At 45.8% G+C, this 19,663-nt stretch overlaps 1 protein-coding gene across 4 annotated transcripts; it reads right to left on the bottom strand.

Annotated features, from left to right (window-relative positions):
• Positions 1-2,677: 2,677 nt before the first annotated feature.
• LOC308484505 (FXYD domain-containing ion transport regulator 3-like) lies at positions 2,678-19,275 on the bottom strand. 4 transcript variants are annotated; one of them, XM_081019525.1, is made up of 8 exons: positions 19,166-19,275; positions 7,337-7,403; positions 7,051-7,083; positions 6,699-6,722; positions 6,193-6,267; positions 4,201-4,237; positions 3,964-3,995; positions 2,678-2,877 (listed from the first exon to the last, which is right to left on the bottom strand). In XM_081019525.1, the coding sequence occupies exons 1-8, from the start codon at positions 19,235-19,237 to the stop codon at positions 2,858-2,860; spliced, it is 360 nt and encodes a 119-aa protein (XP_080875651.1). In that variant the 5' UTR covers positions 19,238-19,275; the 3' UTR covers positions 2,678-2,857. The 4 variants fall into 4 exon arrangements, with proteins under 4 accessions (XP_080875651.1, XP_080875653.1, XP_080875654.1 ...); XM_081019527.1 differs by lacking the exon at positions 19,166-19,275 and adding an exon at positions 18,689-18,743; XM_081019528.1 differs by lacking the exon at positions 19,166-19,275 and adding an exon at positions 17,209-17,365.
• Between the last annotated feature and the right edge of the window lie 388 nt (positions 19,276-19,663).

Genomic DNA, 19,663 nt, shown 5'->3' with positions numbered 1-19,663 from the left:
AGGCATGAGAAACCTTTGGCCCTCCCCATGCTGCGGACTACGACTCACGTAATTCCTGGCTATGGATAGGCTCCCTGGGGCTGATGGGAGTTGCAGTTCAGCAACATCCAGAAGTCGCCACGTTGGCTGGAGGATGTACAAAGCTAAAACCAATTCTGAAACAGGAAGACATTTCCAGCAGACATTTGCGTTTATTATCGTGATTAAAGTTCACGGAGCAGTTGATACCTCAAGGTGGATAAAGATAAAGATAAAAATTGCAATCTCGGTTACGTAATTCCCAGCTTCACAAATCTGCAGTTTCATCACACACGCCTTGACCAAACTGGACAGAGAATCCATCCACAAGGCATGCCAAACTTGCTGACAGCACCGCTTCTTTTACTTGTGCAAGATCCATTTGTGGCCATCTTCCTAGTGCCTCTGGTTTTAATGTTTTGCAGGAATACACCTGCTTCCCAAGCCTTCGTATTCAAGGATTTAAGAACCGCAGAGACACATCTATAAATTGTCAAATGAAGAGAAAGCAGCAGAGATCTACTATACAAAAATATGAAGTCTGGATCCTGTGATGTTAGCATTGCTTTTCCTTCTACTGGGATCTTTCTCGTAGCCTCGCATGCATACAGGCAGCAATATAAAGGAGAGTTTGCTCTGTACAACATGCTTTATTATTATTCACTTCATTTCTGGATAGCTATATCTTGCCTTTTAGGACAAAACCCTCCCAAAGCGGCTTACAGCTCAAAGCAATTAAGCCAGAGTACATTGCAGTAAGCAACATTTGGAAGCACATCAGCTGTAAACATTCAGCCAGCAGAAAATTGTTCAAGAAATGCCTTGCAATTAAGAAACAAAAGTGTCCACAGACAGCAAGTCTAGTGGAGATCGCAAGGAAGTAAATTCCAGAGGTGCCATTGGGCTGCCACTAAGAGACACAGTGCCTTGGGTGATGAACTACAAATCTGCAAAATTGTGAATTGTGTAACCCAGAAATGCTTTCAGCTTCCAGGCTCCGTGGAAGACACTAAAACAGGGTGAGGCCCTACAGATGTGATCCTTCCAACTTAGGGAAGGGCTGTGGCTGAGCATCTGCTTTGCATGTTGAAGGTCACAGGTTCAATCGCTGTCATCTCTAGGTAGGACTGTGGGAGAAAGACTGTGTCTGAAACCCTGGACAGCCGCTAACTGAGCATAGACACTGCCAGCCTAGCTGAACCAATGGTCTGAATCTGTACAGGAGTTGTGAGTCCCAACAACAGCTGAAGGCCCATAGGTTCCCCATTCCTGTCTTAGAACATGGGATAGCACTCTCTTGGAAATGGCCCATGCTTCCTGCAAAACACAAGCCTCCCTCCCTCCAGTCTCATGTCCTACATGCAACATCCTCACACGCTGACTAAATTGGTGGGAATTTCTACAGCAAAGGCACCAACTTTTGAAGACTGGGCTTCCCCCTCTCTCATGGTGTAATGACAACAGCTAAACTTCAGTGGTGTGCTTCTGGTCTCTGGACATGCCGCCTTGTGACTGGGCCTTAATTCAACCTGAGGGCCACCATATCCCCATTTGGGCAGCCTTCCAAGGATCACATGTCACATGGGACCAAGGATAGAATCATAGAATCATAGAGTTGGAAGAGACCACAAGGGCCATCGAGTCCAACCCCCTGCCAAGCAGGAAACACCATCAGAGCACTCCTGACATATGGTTGTCAAGCCTCTGCTTAAAGACCTCCAAAGGAGACTCCACCACACTCCTTGGCAGCAAATTCCACTGTCGAACAGCTCTTACTGTCAGGAAATTCTTCCTAATGTTTAGGTGGAATTTTCTTTCTTGTAGTTTGGATCCATTGCTCCATGTCCGCTTCTCTGGAGCAGCAGAAAACAACCTTTCTCCCTCCTCTATGTGACATCCTTTTATATATTTGAACATGGCTATCATATCACCCCTTAACCTCCTCTTCTCCAGGCTAAACATGCCCAGCTCCCTTAGCCGTTCCTCATAAGGCATCATTTCCAGGCCTTTGACCATTTTGGTTGCCCTCCTCTGGACACGTTCCAGTTGGTCAGTGTCCTTCTTGATCTGTGGTGCCCAGAACTGGACACAGTACTCCAGGTGAGGTCTGACCCGAGCAGAATACAGTGGCACTATTACTTCCCTTGATCTAGATGCTATACTCCTATTGATGCAGCCCAGAATTGCATTGGCTTTTTTAGCTGCCGCGTCACACTGTTGGCTCATGTCAAGTTTGTGGTCAACCAAGACTCCTAGATCCTTTTCACATGTACTGCTCTCAAGCCAGGTGTCACCCATCTTGTATTTGTGCCTCTCATTTTTTTTGCCCAAGTGCAAAAAATAAACATGGATAAGGAAACATGCAAGGATAAACATGCAAGGATAAACATGGACACAATTTTTTCTACAGTAGACTTGTTTCATACACTTCTTTTTGTCCTCCCTCCAGGCTGGCAAGAGGCATTGTTCAAGTTCAAGGACATATTCCAGCCAGGCAAAAGCACACAAGGTGGATGTGAGGAAAGGCCGGGGGGTGGCCTTGGGGGAGCAGGTGGCCTGGAAATTGTCCCGAGAGAGAGAGAGAGAGAGAGAGAGAGAGAGAGAGAGAGAGAGAGAGAGAGAGAGGACCCTCACTGCTGCCTTAAACCAGAATCATCCATTTCAGGAAAAACACCAGAATTTTATTATGTGTCTCTTTTTTAAAAAAAACCAACAAAACAAAACCTAATACAGGTGTGAGAGCCCAAAAAAAAACCACTGAAAAATCCAGTGTGTTACATCAATTGAGAGAGGAGTCAGGTATTGCTGGTATGTTAGTGGGAGCAGTCATTATCTTCACTCAGCATTCACTGGTTTCTCCTAGAGGAGAGATAGACAGAGGGAGAACTAAGTGTTCCGGTTTGTGAACTTTCTTCGGCCGAACATGCCCCATTTTGAGTATTACACTTCCGATTTGAGTGCCACACTTCCGTTTTGAGTGTTACGCTGAGGTCTGTCTGTTTTTGCTATTTATTTTGCATTTTTGTTTCACGGCTCATGTTTTTTTGTGACTCTCTGGAACCCAGTTTAGCAACGGATTGATTGAATGATTGTGTGACTACAGTACATTGTTTATTGCTTTCATTTTATGGATCAGTGGTCTCATTAGATAGTAAAAATCATGTTAAATTGCTGTTTTAGGGGTTGTTTTTAAGTCTGGAACAAATTATTCAATTTTGCATTACTTTCTATGGGAAAGTGTGCCTTGGTTTTGGAACGCTTTGGTTTTGGAACGGACTTCCGGAACGGATTAAGTTTGAGAACCAAGGTACCACTGTAGTATTCTACATTGTTGTGACCCGCTTTGGAACCGTATGGCGATGGACGGGTAATTATTTCCACAGCCGTTGCAAATGTACCTCGGGTTTTGCTTCAGGGCAAAGATCTGATGGCATCTTTAGCAAGCCAAAAAAAGCCTCCTGCTCAGGCAGTGCTGCAGCCAAGCACTCTGCAGCTGCCACCAGAGGGCAAAATAGTTAAATGCACCCCTCAGCTCTCCCATCGTCTCCCTCACAATACCCTTCTCACAGGGTGGATTCCAATGAGGGGCAGGACACAACACTTTTATATAACCGGCAACACAGGATTGGGATTCTTTGCATGACAGTTCTGGAGGTAATGGCTATGTGGTATTTCATGCCCAGATGCTGCAAGCATTTGCATGGTTCTCTTTTCTGCTGCAAAATCTATTCCCGCTTAGAAATTTCATTTGGGACCCCTGTCCTCCATTGGCCTGGTGCATGCGATGGAAGCCACTCAGGCTTCCAGGCTGAAGTAGCAGCAGCTTCACATTCCACCCACGATCCACTTCAAGAAATGCTAATCCTTGCTGTCCCCAGCGGGGTGAATAAGGCATTTTCAGCAGACCCACCCCCATCACTTCTCCATCCCCAAAGGAGCAATTACCTGCACGCGGGAGCTTTTGCATGGTGTGGACACTACAAAGGAAGAGGACAAGTTAATAAGGTTGAAGCCACAGACCATCATCAACATTCCTCCTTCCAGTTTTAAGATCGCGGGAATAGGACTTTACTGTCTCCAGAATCACACCCCTTCAAATTTGCCACCTATTAATTTGCCACCCACAGTGCCTGCCATCTCCCTCCTGCTACCCTACGACCTATGGGAGCGATTTCATCATACCTGTTTTTCCTCTTAGGTTTGCATTTGCACTTTCCACCTGGGAAGAGAGAATGAAAAACAGCATAAGGATTTGGCAAATTAGCCATCAGCAGCGGCTGACAAAATGCAGGTGTCTTGCATAAGGTTTGCACGGGGAAGTGAGACCTGCCTTGGCCCTCTGGCATCTCAGGGAGCAGGGGTGGGCAGGGAAGACCACGGCCTGAGATATTTGGAGAGCTGCAGCCACAGAGACTCTAGGCTAGCCTTCCCCAATTGGCTGCCTTTTGGATGTTTTCGACTACAACTTCCATCAGCCACAGCCAGTATGGGGCAGGGGGGAGTTGTAGACCAGGGCTCCCAGTTATAGAAAGCTGCCATAGGCTACAGAGGCCAACGGTTGATCTGATATATGGTATCTCTGTGTGATGGAGCTGGCTCAAAATGGGACATGTTGTGTTCCCCTTCCCAAAACAGTGCCCCCTCCTTTCCAAGTTAAGGTTGCCAGTAGGCAAGGCTGATCAAGTTATTCCACAACTGCTTCTCCTGGTAGTAAAAAATACGACAATAATAAATTAAGTAACTATCCATTTGCTGCTCTGTTTGAAGAGCAAAAATCACTCTGCCAGAGGATGATGGGTTGCATCCAATGTAGTGCTCAGTTAAAGTCACTTAAAAGGTACACAGTACTTGTTCCACTACAGAAATGCTTTATGCCAGAGCAACTACCGTACTTTTCACTCTATAGGATGCACCCGACCATAAGACGCACCTTGTTTTAGAGGGGGAGAACAAGAAAAAAAAAATCTCCCCCTCTCTGCTCAGCGCCCCTTCAGCAAAGCGGCAGGAGAAACGGAGCCCCTTCAGGCTTTAGCGAAAGCAACACGGAGGGAGCGCTCCCTTTGCGTTCCGGAGGCTTCGCGTTGCTATCGCTGAAGCCAAGGAGCCTGCATTCGCTCCATAGGACGCACACACATTTCCCCTTAATTTTTGAAGGGGAAAAAGTGAGTCCTATAGAGCAAAAAATACGGTATGCTGCACAAGAAAATGCAACAGCAGGTTGCTGGTAACGTCATTGCATTATAGATTGCGCAATCCATGGCACTGGATTCCTCTGTTGCTCAATGTTGGAACTCGCCCTTGTGATAGCAGGCAGAGAATATTGGACCCAAGCCATTCTCAGTAAGTAAATACAAAAATAATAGACGTATTGAGTTGTATCCATTGTTAGTCATGCTCACAGCTGACACACTGAAATTAAAGGACACGGTTAACTTGGGTACATTCATTTCAATGGGTCTACTCAGATTTTAACTTAGTTGGGCATGACTCATTATCTGTCAAAAAAAATCGTGTTATGACGGCAGGGGTCCTTGGACAGTGAGCAATAAGGTTCTCTCTAAAGCTGAGCCCAAATTGAAGCAGCATACCTATTTCATTTTCTAAAATGATTTTACTGTTGCTGTTACTATGGGTGCAGACTCACAGTGGAAACCATTCTGTCTGAACAGCAGCACTGAAAATATACGTGAATGAACATACATAAATCAATCAATCAATCAATCAATCAATCGGGTGTCTGCGGCTAAAGCGCTTCATGCTGCCACCCAGGACTCCTTTTGGAGGAAGGCTGGGGTATGCATTCAATGAATAATAACTAAATAATAATTCATTGCTGTTGTGATCTGCCTTGAGATCTGCATGAAGGGCAGTGTAATTTTTTTTTGCAAATGAATAAAATCCTGCAGGGTGAAGGCACCTAGGATTGCATGCTCCTCCACACAGAACAGACCTCTTATGACAGAAATGTTCTAAGCCTAGCTTTCTATAGAATGTGCCAGTTTTCTGCATGGAAGGATAATTGGTGGTGCTCACACATCTCTGCACTGCAGTGGTGTAGCCCAGACACAGATTTAGCACCTAAGGGAGAGCGAAGCCAAACTGTATAAGCATTGCCAATAGCCTCTAAACCAACTCTTCCTCCCTCCCACCCCACAAATTTCTGCATTCACTTACTCAGCAGGATAACAATTCCCAGAAAACAGAGTACACCAGCAACGATCAAACCGCCAACACGCAGCGAGTACCAGTCTGCAGGAGGAAAGAGGAGAAGTTTGGTCTTGTCTAGGATACTTGCATCTTCACTCCATTCTCTCCTACTAATCTATAAACCTCTTTCCCACCCACTCAATAGCCACCAATCAGGGATGTTCTGGTGATTTTTATTAGGCAGGGAGTTATGGAAGAGTCGTCTTAAGGAACTACTCAGTGAGAAACATTTAAAAGTACTTGTAGTTGTGATCAGGAGTTGCAGGGGATAAATACAGAATAAGACTAAGGGTTTCAAGGAGCTGGGGTGGATGTGTTCCATTGTACGATTAGCACTCTTGCACACAAGACAGATGAAACATGGCAAGTCCTTCCTATTGTAAACAAGTACACCATCTGTTTATGTACAATTGCTCTTGGCCAGAAGATTCAGGATGGATTATACGGTGCTGCCAAGAATGACTCAAACTTACCGTAATAAAAGGGGCTGTTTGGATCTGAAGAGAGAGGAAGAAAGACGTTAGAACATCCTGTCCTAAGGATTCACACCTCAAAACAGCCCTCTTCTAAGAACCCAGGTGTGTTGCTGACTGTTCTTTGAACACAATGATCTCAGGGTCTGGGTTGGTTCATATGGAGAGAAATGGTCCTCGAGGTATTGTGGTCCTGAGCCATTCTGAACATTGGCCATGCCAACTGGTGTTGGAAGTCCAACATTTGAAAGACTACAGGTTCTCCATCCTTGTTAAGGAGCCCCTTTGCCACATCTATAGCAATATATACAAAATAACCAAAAACAAACATGGGGTACCAACAGCTACTCACCAGTAGGATCATTGGCCCCCAGGACAGGGAACGCTACGGAAGAAAATGAAAAGAGTTATTGTAATTTGATAGCATAACTACAGCTCCCCAGCTTTCAGTTCCCTACTCACAGCTGCCCGTTGCAGTGCAGAAGCCTAACATGGTCAGGTTGCGGAAGGGCATCCCACCCACAGCTCTCATTGGCCCTGAATAGCATTAAGATACAGGCACCGGCTTCAGTGCCAGCTTCACGGGGCTGGGGAAGGGAAGGGAGCAGAAGATGAGAGGACAATTCTGAGAACTTTACCAGCCAAGAGAAGCAGCAGGATCTCCATGGTGGTGGGTTTCATATTGGTGTGTAGGGATAAGCAGAGCTTTGTGAGGAAAAAAGATGGAGAGAATTCATTTAGTTTTCTAGTTTTTCCAGTATTTATACCCTGCCTCCTCACACCATGCCTTCTCCCCCCAAACCAAGGCAGTGTACACGTACTTCCTTCTCAAGCAGTCTCCCATCCAGGAACAGACCCAACCCAGACCTGCTTAGCTTCGGCAAGAGTGGTGGCCTCACATGTCTTGAGGCCATACCCTGGGACCAGAATGGAACTGTATATATATATATGCCATTCACAAGAACATTTGTTCCATTCATGCACCACTTCTCCCAGAGGCTGAGGCGGCAAATGGATTAAGCTTCCCTGCGAACATCTCTCTCTCTCTCTCTTTTTTTTTTTTAAGATATTTATTGAGTTTTTCAAAATGTTACAAAGGAGAAAAAAAAAATAGAAGCAGAAAAAAGTACAAAAAATAAAAATAATTGACAAAATAGAAAAAAAGGAAAAAAAAACCAACCCCTTCCCACCATATAAGAAAAAATTCCAAATGAGAAAAAATAACAGAAAAAAAGAAAAAAAGAAGAATGCAAAAATCACAAAACTTTAAAAACATTTAAAAACAAATTCATTATTTTCAAATCCTTAGCTGTCATTACCTTCTTTCTTAGACCTCCTCCTCCTCCCTTTCTTTGTATCCTAGTTATTAATTATCCCAGCAAATCCTTCACCTTATCTTCCTATAATAAAATAAACCTTAACACTTAAAACTTAAATCTTATCCTTACCAACTTCTCATAATCATAATATTATTTCATAATTCTTTAAACATCTTTGCTAAAGCCAAGTAATTTCATTCCAACATTTTTCTATCATTCATCAATTTTATAAAACAGTTCTAATGGTAGAAAAAAGAGGTATAAACAAATCCAATCTTCATCCAGCGTCCCTTCCTCCTGGTTCCAGGTTTTGTCAGTCCTTATTCCCGTCAATCTAGCCCATTAACCTGGCAACCTTATGAGGCCCTCAAGTCTCTTCCATGACCCTTCCGCGGCTCTTCTTCATATTTGTAACTGTATTTTCCCTTGTCTCCTGCTCGTGGTAACTCCAGCTTGACAATGTTTTTAACCCTTCTCAACAGATCAGCCCCTTTTCCATGTTCAACAATGAATTCCATGTAGTATTTAAGGGCATGTTTCAAAGGCCCTCCAAAATTGAGAGCCCCCACAGTCCCAAACATCTCACGGCCCGTTGCCATATTTGAAAAGTCCAAACATCCCAGCATAGGGGGGTCAATCCAGCCCCCCATTTCCAAACCAAGCCAAACTTTTCCTTTCCAGATATGGCTTTTTCCAAGTTCATTTGTCAAATCCAAAAAATCATATTCCTGTTGTGCCTGTTCTGTCAAAACACACTCCTGATTTAATGTCAAAAACTCCTGTTCTGTCAAGACACACTCCTGATTTAAATCCTGAGTGGGCTTCACATATTTTCCCACTGTCTGTTCAAAGTTTCCCACTGCCTGTTCAAAATTTCTAGTCGAAGTCGCCATCCAATTCACCTTCTCGTGTAATTGTTCCAGTAGATCGTTTGTTTTATAGAGAGCATACAACAAGGCTTCTGAATACATTGTCCTACAAGGTCAGATACTTGTTCCCACGGTTGTAATCTGTAACAGCTGTCGACTCCCTGGAGTTAGTTACAGTTTCACAGTTACAATTTCACAGACTCCCCCTAGGGGGAAAACTTCTATTTATTCTTGCAACAAAGTTTCCTTTTTTAAGATACTTTGTCCATATATAATCCTTTAAAATGCAAAAGGGAACAGTGGAATCACTAGGTTTCTCTTCTTTTAGCCATCTGTCAAAAACACTTGTCTTTGGTTAATGAACTTCACACGTCAGTCCTGACAGCCCGCTCCAGGATCAGGAGGGAGGAAAGTTACTTCACTTTAAAGTCACTTTAAACAGTCCAAAAAGATCCCTGCTGTCGAAGGGGGGTTCCACAATTTTAAATGGTGAAATCCAATCTTTTAAAAGTGATTTTCTGAGCTCTAGTTTAAATTGCCTTTGCTTTATTCTGGTTACAAAAGAATGGAAGAATGACTTCCTGTTTAGACCTTCCCGTTCCGTACCAAATTCAAATAAATTTTTAAAGTCCGATTCTTTCCTACTCGCAAGTCCTTATTTGATGTCCAACTGTTCAAAGTCTAAGTACTCACGGGTGCTTATTTTAAAGTCCAAATTGTCCCAGGAAAAAGGCAGCGCTCTCCGGCAACAGCTATGCGGCTTCGCTCCACGGAAATAGCAGTTGACTCACAGCACCGCGCCACTTCCCCCTCTTCACTTCGGAGCCCGTTAGTGGGTTCCTTAGCGGGTTGGGGGGGCGCTAAAGGTGCCCGCCGAGTCCCATGGTCACAGGCTTCATCCGCCTGTGATTTTTAAGTGGGTCCCCGCTTCGCCGTAGCGGAGAAGACCCGTTTTCCGCGGAGCTAGTCCCTCCAGTTCAGAGGGAGTCCGCCGGTGCCGGTGGCGCCACCCCGGAAGTCCCTGCGAACATCTCTCAGCCCTCTCCCTACCTTTAAGAATCTAAGAAGGCCAAAGGCCCATCTAGTTCAGCATCTTGTTCTCACATTTTTTATTTATTATTATTATTATTATTATTAATACCCCGCCCATCTGGCTGGGTTTCCCCAGCCACTCTGGGCAGCTCCCAACAGAATATTAAAAACACGATACAACATCAAACATTAAAAACTCCCCTAAACAATGGCAAAACTGATGCCAAGAAAAGCTTGAAAGCTGGACTTGAACCCAACTGACCATGGGTGTAGCCGAGGGGGCGGGGTGGGGGGCGATCCCCCCCATCTACAAAAAAATTGAAAAGCATGTAAAGTACTCAATTAACCGAGGCTCTGCTCCACACCAGCGGAAGCTTTAGGGGGCAATCTCCCCCCCCAAAAAAAAAGCTCAACAAACTTTTTGCCCCACCAACCAAAATCCTTGCTATGCCCCTGACAGTGAAGATGGAACAGCCCTATCCTCTGTGATAATGTGCCCACTCCCAAATTCTTAGCAGATTCCATTGCTGGGTTGGCCAGCAACACAACCTTATTTAGCTCAGTGATACAGTGTATGGTTTGCATTCAAGACCAGGCAGTAGGTGATGGGGAAATCTTCTTGCACAAGACTCTAGAGAGCAGCTGCCAACCAGTCGAAAAGAGATGGGGGGGGGGACAGTGTATTTTACACCAAATAATAATAATAATTTATTATTTATACCCCGTGCATCTGGCTGGGCCTCTCCAGCCACTCTGGGCGGCTTCCAACAAAATATTAAATACAGTAATTTGTCAAACATTAAAAGCTTCCCTAAACAGGGCTGCCTTCAGATGTCTTCTAAAAACCATCTCTACTTAAAAAAACAACACAACGTGTTCAAGACAAAACTGAAAGAGAGTGAAGCGCAACAAGCAAAACCGGTCTGTACTTGAGTGGCATTCAGAACTCTACAGGGTTACCCAAGCCAATCAGAAAACAAAATTAGGACAGAACATTCCAAACCGAACATTCATTCTTAGCATTGCTTTAGCCCTCCAGGGTGCCCAGAGGGGCCAAAAAACCTGATGCTAGAGATAGAGATAAGTAAATATAAAGTGTTTTCCAGTTACAAGTTACTCCGATGTTTATGGATCAACAGGGCAGTCAAGCAAGCTACAGCACCAGAAGCTTAGGGACAGGAAGAAGGATATTGTCTTAAAGAGACAGAACTGTGAAAAGCGGGTGTAAGTTGGGAGAACAGGGTGATGGTTACAGGATTAGAATCATTTAATCAGATGGTTGCTAGTCCTTAGTGGCATTTATGCTGTCACTCACAGCGTGTGGCAGGGAGAGCAGAGTAAAGCAAATACATAAGGGATGGCACTTTACTGAGAAATATTTACAAATTCTTTTGGAAATCGTGAACTGAAGTCAACTGCGTGATGCCGAGACAGAGCACTAATAAAATTAGTTCCAGCCTCTTCATAGCAAACACTTTCAGCAAAGCCCAAATCCAGCGTTTTGCAGAAGCCAAAAAGGTGCTGCCTCTACTTGTTGATGTCAGAGTGCAAGTACCAAACGTTTGAGGCCTTGGGCTGCTATGTTACTGTTAGTAGTACCTGTCTGGGGACAGCTTCTATGAGGAGGGAGAGAGACAGTGAGTCACCTGGATCAGGTAAACTCATTCTGGTTGGTCTGGGAAATAACAGGCTGTGATTGGCTGGAGGTTCTAGTCAGTGAAGAACGGGCAAGTTAACTGTCAGTTGGGAAAAAGAACACCAACTGCTAAAGCTGATGAGGGGTGGGAAAGCTGAGGGACAAGTGGATAGCTGAGGCCTTTATATTAACCTGTTGCTGGTGAAGAACAGAAGAAGGGAAGCTGGTGGCTGTGTTAGGCTGAGAGGCAGCTTTGAGAAAAGGTCTGACCAGAAGATTACGCAACTGGGCTTTAAGAAACAGCTAAACTGTGTCCATGTAGGCAGAAGTACAATAGGAAGGGCTTTGGGGTCAGAGGAAGATTGTCCCCAGTAGGGCTGGGCAATATCTGGTTTTCAACATCATGATATATCATCAGCTAAACATCGCAATACAGTCATACTTCAGCTCCCGAACACCTTACAAGTCGAACGTTATGGCTCCCAAACGATCAAAAACCGGAAGTGAGCGTTCCGGTTTTCAAACATTCTTTTGGGAACCAAACATCCAAAGGGCCTTTTGCAGCCTTTGATTGACTGCAGGAGTTTTCTGCAGCCAATCAGAAGCCGCACTTTTGTTTTCGAACATTTTGGAAGTCAAACAGACTTCTCGAACGGATTTTGTTCAACTTCCGAGGTACGACTATATCATGATACCGAAATAAGGATGGAGCTATGCAGAGACATTGGCTGGCTTCATGGCTTTTCCCACATCATGATTTTTGCATAGCACACATAAACCCCCATGAATAGTGATATATTGCCAGGTCAAAAATTCCGAAACAAATATCACAATGTGAACTTCAAACCGGTTTTGGACAATATATTGATATATTGCCCAGCCCTAATCCCCAGTAGCAGAATAGGGTTGTGAGTGACTTTGACTGGATTGAATGTTTAGGGAACCGAAGGCAAAAAGCCACTTGGAAGCTGGGTGAGCAACATCTCTTGAGCCCTTTGGAAACTGTCGCCAAGCACGTTTAAGACCCCCAAAATAAAAACCAGTGTCCCCTTATGTACATAACATCCCCCTAATAAACCACCTTAGTCATTCTGTCTCCAGTGTTGATTTCAATCTCACATCTAGGCTATGAGGAGTCTTTAAAACATTCTAAGGGAATGGATGGCAGCAGAAAAGTGTCACCAAGCACAAATATCTAAACTAGCATTTATAAATAACAGGAATGAGAAAAGTGTTTCCGTGTAAGCTGTGGCAGACCTTGGCGTCTCAAATTTCAGTGGAGCCCTGTGCAACGTCAAAATCCAGCAGCCCCTCCATCTCTTGACTTCCATTGGGCATCATAGTTGTAAAGGCAAAGGTACCCCTGACCATTAGATCCAGTCGTGAACGACTCTGGGGTTGCAGCGCTCATCTCACTTTATTGGCCAAGGGAGCCGGCATACAGCTTCCAGGTCATGTGGCCAGCATGACTAAGCCACTTCTGGCGAACCAGAGAAGCGCATGGAAATGCCATTTACCTTCCCGCCGGAGCGGTACCTATTTATCTACTTGCACTTCGACATGCTTTCGAACTGTTAGGTTGGGAGGAGCAGGGACTGAGCAGCGGGAGCTCACCCCGTCGTGGGGATTCGAACCGCCGACCTTCTGATCGGCAAGTCCTAGGCTCTGTGGATTAACCCACAGCGCCACCAGCAACCTAGAATTCCTGTGCCTGGTGCGACCAAACCGGTTGCACTCCGCTAGACCTGCCTCTGCTGTAAGGGGCATAACTGCAGCCAAAGAAGAGTCTGAGGAAGGTGCAGAGCAATGACAGTGAGGGGGGTGGTCCAAAGGAACATGGGCTGGGGAGAGCAAGAGCGGAACAGGTCTGGAAGACCTCTGTCCTGCTGCTCCCCCCACCCACCCATACTCTACTCCAGAGTTTCCCAAACTTGGGTCTCCAACTAATTTTGGACTATAACTCCTATCATCTCTAGCTACCAGGACTAGCGGTCAGGGATGATGGGAACTGTAGTCCAAAAACAGCTGGAGACCCTGAATCTACTCTATCAAGACGCACAAACTACTCCCAGCAGGGTCAGGGCTGGAGTCAGATGCAGGTCAGCACGAAAGGCACAAGGTTCTCTGTTGGCAGTGAAGTTAACTCTTGATTCAAGGAAATGGCACAGAACTTGGCAGCACATCCCAGTAGGTCTTGCCTCTATAAAGCAGTTTGAAGGTCCCTGCCTTCCGTCCCTTCCAAGGCTCCTGGAGGAATTTCCCAAGCAGTCTCAAACTGCGTCTGCGCACCTCTGTTCTCTCTTCCAGTCTCCTCATTATCCTGCTTATTATTTCTTGGAGACCAGTGGGTGGAGGAGCTTATCACAGCAGGAGATGGAGACTCCAGGGATTCTCATCTGCTTCAGCCTGCTTCCTGTCACAGGTTCCTCCTGCTCGCTAAAACTTGTTGTCCCTTCAGTATCCAGCACCTCCTCCCCATCGTCCCCCTCTGACCTCTCCACAGTGTCCTACCACCAATCCCTGGGCTCTGAGCCTCCTTCCTCAGGGACCTCCCTTGGGGGTCCCCCAGCTGGTGCCTCCTGAAGAGTAGCTTCACTGAGGAAGGGTCAAATGTTGAAGATAAGTGCACCTGCAGAGATCCATGCATCAATATGGCCCAGGAAAGCTCCCAGGAACCTGAGAAACTGAGTTGAAAAGCAACTCTGGGGAGAATGTTGGAGCTGGACTGGGAAAACACTTTACCCAGACCAGAGAAGCAGAAGGAGCTATGTACTTATTGTGGAATGGCTACAAATAATAGTTAATGGCCTTTCACATAAAGTAATGGCCTTTCACATAAATTCTACAGATTCAGAAACAGCACAATGCCCTCCAGATACTGTTGAACTACAAGTCCCATTAGCCCCGGCCATGTTGGCTGGGACTGATGGGAGTTCAGTCCAGCAGAAATTGGAGGGCACTAGGTTGACTACCCCTGCCTTAGAACATATAAGCACTAACTACTCGGTACTTACCTTGTGCCAGTGGGAAACAGATTAGAGCTGTCACAAATGTGATGCAGGAAACAAATCTCAGAAACAAATAGTTTATTAATGGACGGCTCAGGACGAAGAGCAATATTGCAAGGAATGCTGGATGTAGCTGCACCTCCTGCATCCAAATTCATTGGGTGCCAAGGCAATAATCTGATTGGCAAGTCACAGAACAATGTCTTCCTTGGAAATCTCCAGTTACTAACTCATTATGACAGCATTATGAAAAGCAAACAAGTTTCGGCAAGTTCAAGGAATCTGCTCCGTTCAGAGCCAGGGCTCATTATGGGACTTCTAGCCCCAAATTTAAGCACATTTTTTTAAAGGCTCAGGATTCAACCAGAAGCACGGTATTAAAAGGTGTGGGGTTTGCAGAAAAGTTCATTGTTAGTACTGCAACAGAATTCACTGCTACAGAACATTGCAATGGTCAGTAGAATACTTTTAAAAGGAATGAGACAAATTAATGAGCATTGGTGAGCTTTGGGTAATTTAAAACCAGCATTCCTCATCCTGGTGCCCTCCAACTCCCGTTTTGGACTACAACTCCCATCATCCCTGGCCATTAAGCCATGCTGGCTGGAGCTCATGGGAGCTGTAGTCCAACAACATCCAGAGAACACAAGGTTGCAGCTGCTTAGGAAAGGCTGGTCGACAATGACAATAGCGCTCCAGAGTTCATAAAAGTCTTTTGCAGACCTGCAAAAGGAGATTCCAAGGATTGAACCTGGGACCTTTCTCATGCAAGGGATGTGTTCTGGCCCTGAGCTACATTTATAGTATTTACATAGGCCGCCCTACAACAAAGTTTGCAGTTTGCAAGAAGGGGTAACTTAAAATCCAATAATAAAAGTAAATAAACACACCATAAAAAATAGTAACAGAGTGCAAAACTGCTTAAAGCTTACAAGAGATTTTAAGAGCTTGTGGATATAAAAAGGTCTCTGCTTTACAGGGGCCAAGATAACAACTACCTGCACACAGAGAACTGTTGCATCAACCACAGAAGCAGTTCTTATTGCCTCTGAAGGTGCAACAGTCTTTACAGTGGTACTTCAGGTTACATACGCTTCAGGTTACAGACTCCGCTAACCCAGAAATAGTGCTTCAGGTTAAGAACTTTGCTTTAGGATGAGAACAGAAATCGGCCTCCAGCAGCGCAGCAGGAGGCCCCATTAGCTAAAGTGGTGCTTCAGGTTAAGAACAGTTTCAGTACGGACCTCCGGAAAGAATTAAGTACTTAACCTGAGGTACCACTGTATTTGAAATGAAGTTGCACCAGGACTGAATGAAAGACCAAAAGCATGTCCCAAGACACACAGAGCTCTGAAGCAGAAAACCCCAAACCCTGTCTTCAAAATGTGAGTCAACAACGTGCATGAAAACACCCCAATTCCCCACCTTGGCAGAATTCGTCATCCCAAAGATGACCCCTTTAAAAATAATAAGCAGAATTAGGAACAGCTCTTCAACAACACCAGTGAATCTGCAGGCACCTTTCAATTTCAAGAGACCATCCATTGTTTCAGACCACAGAAATGAGTGATTGCCCCTTATTCCAGAAACCCTATTTCCAAAAGCATCCATTCTCCTAAGAACCACAGCAAGCAGTGACAGCCAAAACGAAAGCAATACAAACCAACAATGTCAAACCTATAAAAACAGGGATGCTTAAATTGCTGCAAACTGCAGGCCTCAATTCAGGGATGGGGATCCTGCGGCCCTCCAGATGTTGCTGAACTACAACTCCCATCACCAAATCCAACAGGTGAAGCCAATGAGGGTTGCAGTCCTTAACTTATCACACTCTATTCCTATTTCCCCTCCATCCCCAGCCTTGTTTTGTTTTAACATTGAGCCCACAAGTCTCAAAAGCTTGCACACAACCTTGTGACATTTGGGGGGAGGGTTGATAAAAGTGTTGCCTTACTGTGGTTTAGGGATTAAGCCTCTCCTGTAATTTAAATGACTGTTTTGCAGATTTAAAAAAATGTCAAAAGGAAGTTCCTTCCTAATTTTGCAATTCACGGTTTTGCATAATTCCATTTTGCATATGGAATGCACAAGTATTTCAAGAATAGGCATGCAAGCACATTTTCTTTGCTAAATTAACATATCCAGGCAGAAGCTGCAAGCGTGCCCAGTGAAGGGTTATTTCAAGACCTAAACTGAGAAGTCTTCTCCCTGCTACCCTATGAGAAACACTGCTGCCATTACCTGCAAGAAACAGTGCCTGTCTAAAGACTCCATGGCTGCACCTAGAGTGGCAGCTATATAATTGCTACCATTAGTTCCTGAAACCTACCCCCCAGCTCCTGGGGAACTGACTAGTCTTGCTCTTTCAGCTATCAGCAGCAGTGAAGCAATTATTTGCATTGTGACAAAGGAATTAGATTCAACTGGTGTACGTGCAGTGCAGGAATCTTGCATGAATTGGGGACTCACAAAACACACTGAAGAAGCACTGTGTAAATGGGACCAAAGTCTCAAAGCAAAGTCTGAAGATCCTCTGCCAGACTCTCTCTCTCTCTCTGTGTGTGTGTGTGTGTGTGTGTACCCTTGCATATCTATAATGCAAAGCCCTTGTGTTTCTATGAAAACGTGATTTTTTTTGTCACTCACAATGTTCTGGAGTTGTTTTGTGGAGCTGTATATAATTCAGTTTCAGAACCGGTTCAAATCTGAACTGCAGATGCATATTCCATGTGAGAAGAAGGACAGTTTGACTTTCAATTCCAGCTCCTTTCTGAATCCGTCTTTGCCAGCTGAGTCTAAAGACCCCAGCAGGTTTCTCATTGTCAGTGAGGTCACAGACACTAACCAATAGGTGCTTCCTGACACACAGGTAGCCACATTCCAAAGAGGAGCACATCACAATGGCCCACCATCTGAGAACGGAGGCACATGTCCCAAGCAACCTATTGCAGTCAAGGAGTCCAGCCTGACTAACATTTCCAGAATCAAGCAGAATGCAGCCATTTTAAGTGGCAGCCAACAAGAGGCATAGAGGGGGTCTATTTGCACCACTGAGATGTAGAGATGGAGATACCCCCCTTCCATGCCATTGCCCTGACAGCCCAGTGGGGCCTTCACTTCAGCTCTGAAGTTCAAGCTGCTCATTACTTCTGCCTCTTTTTGTCCCCACTATTATAACAGCTTCCAAACGGAACTGCTTTCCTCTAGAAAGAGGCCTGGATCCCACACAAGTGATTTGAAACCACACCAGTTGTTGCTTCCAGATCACGATCAGTTCCAATGGGAAGGACACATCCCAGCTTTGCTCACAGTGGCCGCTCCAAAATTATGCCCCTTTCCTACCGTAACTAAGGAGCAGCCACACAAGTGCCAATCTCTGTCAAATGGATCAGGCAAAGAAAATAAAATGTCTGCACAACAAAGGCAACACGTTACCCACAAGGCGGCCAGGGGTGGCACAGACTGGAAACAGTCCCTCCCTCAGCCTCCCATAAAGGGACAGAATTGTGCTCATCCAAAATCCAGGGCAATGCTGGGTTTTACCCCATGTAGGCCTAAATACACTATTTTTGTATAAGCCCATCTGAAATAAGGGCCAGCATGGAGCAGCTGGTCTCTAGAAAAGGGAAACTATGATGAAGCACAGAAAGCTACCATACTTTTAATGCGCATCATGATTGATGTTTTTGTTTTGCTTCGTGAGTTAAAGCAGTTCTCGGAGAAGCGCTCCCCGCTTGCTTTTTATTTTTGCAGAGAGAGAGAGAGAGAGAGAGAGAGAGAGAGATACAAAGAACACGCTTATTCGGGTCTTACAGAGCTGCCAGGACCTGGTCAGATGAACTGCTCTTTTCGCTGAACAATTCCCAGGCGGCCCTAATTTCAGGGGAGAGCTTTCAGCTTGCCAGCTCTGCTCAGAAACAGCCGCGCGCACACGCAAGGAGCGCACGATGCTCTTTTTCTCTACCTTGGTAAAAGAGAGCAAAGTGCAAGCCTGGGGCAGCCGCGCCCAAGCCGGAGGTTGCAAGAGAGCCCCACGGTGGGCAACCAAACCTTCCCCTCCGCCAGGAGGCCGGGTCCCGATCCTGCTCCACCCCCCCTCTTCTTTCCAAAGGGCCCCTCTACTCACCCCGTCTGCAGAAAGGCCAAATGCAGGCGAGCCAACCCGACCCGGAAAAAGCCGAGGCGGGGAGGGGCCCTCCTTTCCCTGACTAAACAGACCTGAGCGCAGACCACACCCAAGGCAGGTGAGGAGGAGGAGGAGGAGGAACAGGTTTGGCTGCCGCGGGGAAGGGAAGGGCCGCCTTGGCCCCCTCGCCTTTCCTCTGCAAGGGAACAGACAACCCGAAGCTTCCAGCCTCCTGCCAGCTCGGAGAGGCGCCTCGATCCTTCCCTTCCCTTGTAGGAAACGAGGCAGGGCCGCTCGGTTTCAATTCACAACTCACCCCCTCAAATAGGGGTCCTCCTCTGGCTTGAGACAACCGTGCCTTTCATAGCAGCGTTTGTGTATCTCGCAGGGGTGAGGAACCTGTGGCCTGCTAGCTAGGACATCACCCCTGGCCAGTGGGCAACGCTGGCTTGAGGAGGTTTAGTGTCCCAACTCCACCTGGAGGGCTGCATCTCTTCCTCCACTTCCCCACAGGTATGCTGTTTTGAATAATGATGGAGACTGCTGCATCTGTTGGATTTCTGCCTGCCACACAGGTGTTCACAGCTGCCTGACATACTCCTTTCTCTTTTGCTAGTAGGTCTTCTGACCTTTTGTCCTAACAACAATTATTGGGCTTCAGTGTCCATCAGCCTTAGTTAGCGTGGCCAATGAGCAGGGGTTGATGGGAGTTGTAGTCCACCAAGTTCCCCATCCCAGCTATTCATTATCTCAGCAAAGGTAAGATTTGAATTTGGAGCTCCCTGGTTCACAGCTCAGTCTTCTCAGCCATTTTCACTAGATAGACTCTCATTGGTTGAGTACGGCCACTTTCTGCCTGGCGTTGGGAGTGATGGAGAAAGCTGCATCTGCTGGTTTTCTGCCTGTTGTTGCACTTATCAAAGGCATAGGTGGCCTATCAGGGAAAATTGCTGCATTAGTTGGGGAGTGGGCAGT

Source organism: Podarcis pityusensis (genome assembly GCF_964106645.2).
Source record: "Podarcis pityusensis genome assembly, chromosome: 8".
In the NCBI taxonomy this organism is placed as follows: Eukaryota; Metazoa; Chordata; class Lepidosauria; order Squamata; family Lacertidae; genus Podarcis; species Podarcis pityusensis.
The sequence above is the reverse complement of the archived record's forward strand: the minus strand, read 5'-3'. Positions and strand labels throughout refer to the sequence as shown.

Coding starts and splice junctions, on each gene's coding strand:
- LOC308484505 (XM_081019525.1), bottom strand. CDS start 19,237: ATGCAGCAGTCTCCATCATTATTCAAAACAGCATACCTGTGGGGAAGT. Junction 6,723..7,050: donor GGGGGCCAATGATCCTACTG/GTGAGTAGCTGT, acceptor CTCTCTCTTCAG/ATCCAAACAGCCCCTTTTAT. Junction 6,268..6,698: donor AAACAGCCCCTTTTATTACG/GTAAGTTTGAGT, acceptor TTCCTCCTGCAG/ACTGGTACTCGCTGCGTGTT.